At 42.9% G+C, this 5120-nt stretch overlaps 1 protein-coding gene across 1 annotated transcript; it reads right to left on the bottom strand.

Annotated features, from left to right (window-relative positions):
- Positions 1-1341: 1341 nt before the first annotated feature.
- LOC131676885 (allantoicase-like) lies at positions 1342-2708 on the bottom strand. Its single transcript, XM_058956262.1, has 2 exons — positions 2576-2708; positions 1342-2504 (listed from the first exon to the last, which is right to left on the bottom strand). Exons 1-2 carry the CDS (start codon positions 2636-2638, stop codon positions 1443-1445), a joined length of 1125 nt encoding a protein of 374 aa, XP_058812245.1. The 5' UTR covers positions 2639-2708; the 3' UTR covers positions 1342-1442.
- Between the last annotated feature and the right edge of the window lie 2412 nt (positions 2709-5120).

Here is a 5120-nt window from a genome sequence, read left to right as displayed (position 1 = left end):
CATTTCAAATGTGACCGAATCGAAGAATGTCGTTCGATGGAAGTGGGAACGAGTAGTACGTTTGAAAAGATCAAATCAATAAAAAAAACTTTTCTGGGGAATGACTTTCTGGGAGATGGTGCATTCTGGGGTATGGAATTCTGGGGAATGGTACATTCTGGGAAATGACTTTCTGGGGAATAGTATATTCTGGGGGATGATATTCTGGGGAGTGGAATTCTGGGGAATGGCTTTCTGGGGAATGATTTTCGGGGGAATAGTATACAATCCACTAACACATATATTATAATTCCAGCTCAAACTGTGCAGGAAGTGTAAGGAATGGCACTGGATCTATGGCCTTCGACTGGCATGGTCCATTCGTATTGGTTCGGTTGTCTTCATGGCTAGTTGGTTGTGCTTCTACTTACAAGGTGAAAGATGAGTGGGGGGATATGTGGACCATGCTAGTTGTCGACTCTTTTGACCTTGTGCATTAGTATGAGTAATTCACGAAAGGAGTGCGGGACTGGCATTATTCAGGACTTGTTTTCATGATTATTTAACTCGAACCAACAGTCCCGGCTCTTAGAAATGCTAAGCGTCTTTTTGGGTCGGTATGATCTGTTCAAGTCGAACCGAATTCTGTTATAAGATGAAGGTGAAACAGCACCGTTGTAGAGAAAAGTATTCCCGAGCAAGGACTGCTAGCGAATCACGGGGCCTATTCTCACAGTCACCACGTCACCTAGTGACTAAAGCTGGTAGTGGAACAAACCTAGCTTCCCAATGGAGTCAAAATGAATCCTTTAGATCTTTCACATTTTTACAAGACATACTGTACTCTCACCCCATGGAACGGTTAGTTTCTTATCAGATTGTTTGTTCTTGTAAACCGCACAGTAGATCCGGTGGAAACCTGTTCAGTACGATGAGGATGCTAGTTTTGCGTTGCATTGGATGCGCAAATAGTGTCAGTCGGAGACGACTGATAAGCAACTGGTAGCCGGTTTTACGCAATAAACTACTTTGTTATTTACCTCAAACAATGGAACGTACTCGTGCATTCTATAAAGTACACACTTATCTCACGTTCAGGGCAATTGGCCATAAATTATTCACGGAACCAAAGAGCAGTTCATGAATGGGGATCGTTTGATGTTTTTCACGAGAGGAATCTTTTGAATTGCGGTCGATAGTTTCGATTAGCGTCGATCACCAATCGGATCGCAGTATGCCAATTACATGACGGCGATACTTTGGTAAACAAATTGTCTGATAACATAGTGAGCGGAATTTCGTGTACTACGAATTATATCTTCTATGTTATTTCTCCGAATGGAAAGATAATGCTTTAATTAGTAGGTTATCTCAAAAAACACCTTTTGTTTATTTCAAAAATTATCTTCAGTTTCATTTATTGCACCGTATTTTTGTGGACCTTGCTTAAAGTTATTCCCCCGTCACAGAACCCTACCGAACAACCGAACCCGCGATATCCCCCCATCCGGTGCTATCGTGATTCTTACGTGACTACAGGGTCCTCTGAACTGTAAGCTCTCATCCTCGAACACATGCTCCCGGTGGGCGGCAAGCTTGGTACTATCCAGCATCGGTTGCCACTGGGCCGACTGCAGTGTACGGTTCGGCTCCAGGCACGTGGCCTCGATCTTAACGGTATCCGGAAAGTTACCCTTGAAGTGGTTTGTATCCACCACAACCCTCTCCACTATTCCCTTGGAGCACAGTCGGAAAACGGCCCATTCACAGCCGGGTACTTGCAGAATACCGTGCTTATCGATGTTCAGAATCGGTGGCCGATCGAGTCTTCGAGCGGTTTCCCACCCATCACCCATGTTGATGCCCCGGTTCGGTTTGATCAAGTTTCGCGGATGGCCGTAATGTGCGTTAGAATAGCTGAGACATTGGCCTCCATTCAGCATTCCAATCAAATCCAGTTGGCTTCCACTGGATAATAAATTGTTATCCGGTTGTACTTCTCCAAATACCCGCAACCGAGCTATTCCCCCATCCGGATAGATATTAACTCTCAGATGAGTGAATGCATCATTGCAATCGACGAAAAAGTATTGCTTGCTAGTTGTGCTATACCCCGGCTTAAGTGGGGTCATTTCGATCACCTCCGACCATTCATCACTTTTCAAGCTAGCAACTTTTTCTAGATCTTTCTCACTGCAAGCCGTTCCGATCATCTCTCGCCCTCGTTCCGGAATCGATTCCTCTACCAGCGGGCTAAGTTGCGCACCTTGCACGGAAAACCTTGGCGCAAAGTTGCCCGTGAAATGCGCCGTGTCTACTACGATTCCCTTAATCTTGCTGAGTGCCGCCAGCCGTATGATACACCAATCATGGCCTGCTATTCGCTTGCGCCTGGTTTCCCAACCGTCCATCCACTTACCGTACGGGGTATACTTGTCCGGGATAAACACCGGTTCTGCGTCCATCAGCATCCATTCTGCAGGGGCAAACCAATCGTCCGTGGCAAACAGGACACGGCCACCACTCTGAGTATTAAGCGAAAAAGAAATGTTATTAGGGTTCGCCGAATTAATCGCGCAAGGGTAAATGAGCTTACACTGTTGGAGGCAAGCTCGCTGAGCTGTAGGAAGGCTGGTTCGGCTACTTTCTGCTCGGACATCGTTGCTGCTACTTCTTGGTCGTCGGACTGTTGCTCGCCACCGATCTGGTACCGACTGATTGATCGGATGCAGGCTACCAACTGTTTTGTACGACGACGTGGAAAAGATGCGCAATAAATAGTAACAATTTTTCCAAATGCTGACGGCGAACGGTTGATGGTCTTCTGTTATCACGCAACGCACAGACCGGTGTCCGTTCTTATCAGCTCTCGAACCAGAGGCGAGAGTGAAAGATGTGATGAAGAGGGAGCGCACACGATGTGCGTCGGACCTATTACCTATATTATCACTCCGGTAATAAAATATTTATATGAGTGCGGTGTATTTTTGGGAAGTCTGATGCTGGCTTGGAGCCACACAAAGGGTGGTCCAAATCAAATTGCATCACGGAAAAAAACGCTGTAGAAAATAACCCATTGGGTATTTTCTTTTGAAAATTTTGATAGAGGTAGTTTAGAGTGTATTGTTGACACTGTATTTTTTTTTATGTCAGTTGTTCGAAAATTCTTTGTGGCCAAAATACTGCTAGATGAATACGACGTACCGGACCTACTAGCGCAAATGCATTTCTATGCGCCATCTCGTACTCTTCGCCAAAGAGTGATGCTTGTTCCTGAAATGAGACCAACTGACTATGCTACCAACAGTCCTGTCATCGCAATGGTTCGGAGGTTCAACGAGTTCTCCGATTGTTTTATTTCAACCTCACCGCATCTGTATTTAGAAGACGAATTGAATCACACTAGTTTTAGGAAATTTCATTGAGACATATGTTAGATGAATAAAATTTTTACAAATGCAATTACAATAGGATCGGCACGGCACCGATAGCTTAGTGTCGATTGAATGCATACGTCACGGCTTGATGCTAGAGCAGAAAGGGAAAAGAATGATCGTATGGTCTTTCTAGGCAAGGATTTGTGAAGTCTCTTTTGTCGGCGTCAGCGGTAAAACATGATGATGAGTTATGTTTCATCAAAGTCTACCATGCGGTAGACTTGGGTGCAACGCCCAACTCCTACTTAGCAGAAGGCAAAGGACTCTTCACGTTTCTTTTCGATCATGTCCGTATGAGCCTGCCTAGTCCAAGTTTTCCGTTCTAAGTTATTTATTTATTTTCGTCAAGCACATGTAGACTACATAGAATGGTATTACAATATTTGCTTATATACTATACATTATTTATACGATTAAGTTCAACTTTAATTTGTTTTGTGGACATGAAAATGTCGATTATTGCACAATTTTCATTATAACGACGCATTATGCTATTGATGGGGCTATTTTTAACATAGTTTGTCCTAAAAGATTGTTCTTGGAATAAATTACGAGTTCTTAGTTGACGGCTAGGTACATAAAATTTGGGGCCCTATTCTCACCGTCACCTCACCTAGTTGGGTGAGGTGAGAGGGAAAAAAGCGATCACCGCAGTCACCTAGGTGACTATAGTCACCCAAGGTGACTGTAGTCACCTGGCAGAGCGATTCCCAGAGTCATTTTGAGTGACGACGGTCACCGTGAGAAGGAAAAAAGTGACTAAATTCTCACCTAAAAAATTTAGGTGACTAGAACCAAAAAGTGTTGCGTTTATTTTTAGATTTTTTTTAGAATTTTCGGGTAACTTTTTCTTTTGGCCAATGGCAGCTGGGAAGTTTTTGAATGGCGAAAATTGATTGGCGCCATTTTGAAATCCAAGAGGGCGGCTTCCGGTTACCATAAAACACTCAAAACCACCATCAATATGGGTGTCATTTGAAAGGTATTGATTAGTAGAATGCGAAAATTGACGATTGGCGCCATTTTGAAATCCAAGATGGCGGCTTCCGGTTACCATAAAACACTTAAAACCACCATCAATATGGGTGTCATTTGAAAGGTATTGATTAGTAGAATGCGAAAATTGACGATTGGTGCCATTTTGAAATCCAAGATGGCGGCTTCCGGTTACAATAAAACACTCAAAACCACCATCAATATGGGTGTCATTTGAAAGGTATTGATTAATAGAATGCGAAAATTGACGATTGGCGCCATTTTTAAATCCAAGATGGCGGCTTCCGGTTACCATAAAACACTCAAAACCACCATCAATATGGGTGTCATTTGAAAGGTATTGATTGGTAGAATGCGAAAATTGACGATTGGCGCCATTTTGAAATCCAAGATGGCGGTAAATGTAAATGATTCTGGTGAAAATTGAAATTGGCGTCACACAATCTTGTAATTAATAGAGGTTTGAAACGAAACGCGCGAATAACTAAAGTTCAACAAAAATCTGCAAAAGATATTCAAATGGGTAATGTTAGAGACTTAAACAGAGTCAAGCATCATATACTTTTGAAACATACTTTAGATTCTCGAAAAAAGGCATTTGATGGCAACAGATAAAATACTGCAATCATCTGACACTTCAAATAGCATTATATGCCATTATAATGGCCCCATTTGATCAAGTCGTTTACGCTGTCCACCCAGTAAAAT

Source organism: Topomyia yanbarensis, chromosome 1 (assembly GCF_030247195.1).
Source record: "Topomyia yanbarensis strain Yona2022 chromosome 1, ASM3024719v1, whole genome shotgun sequence".
In the NCBI taxonomy this organism is placed as follows: domain Eukaryota; kingdom Metazoa; phylum Arthropoda; class Insecta; order Diptera; family Culicidae; genus Topomyia; species Topomyia yanbarensis.
The sequence above is the reverse complement of the archived record's forward strand: the minus strand, read 5'-3'. Positions and strand labels throughout refer to the sequence as shown.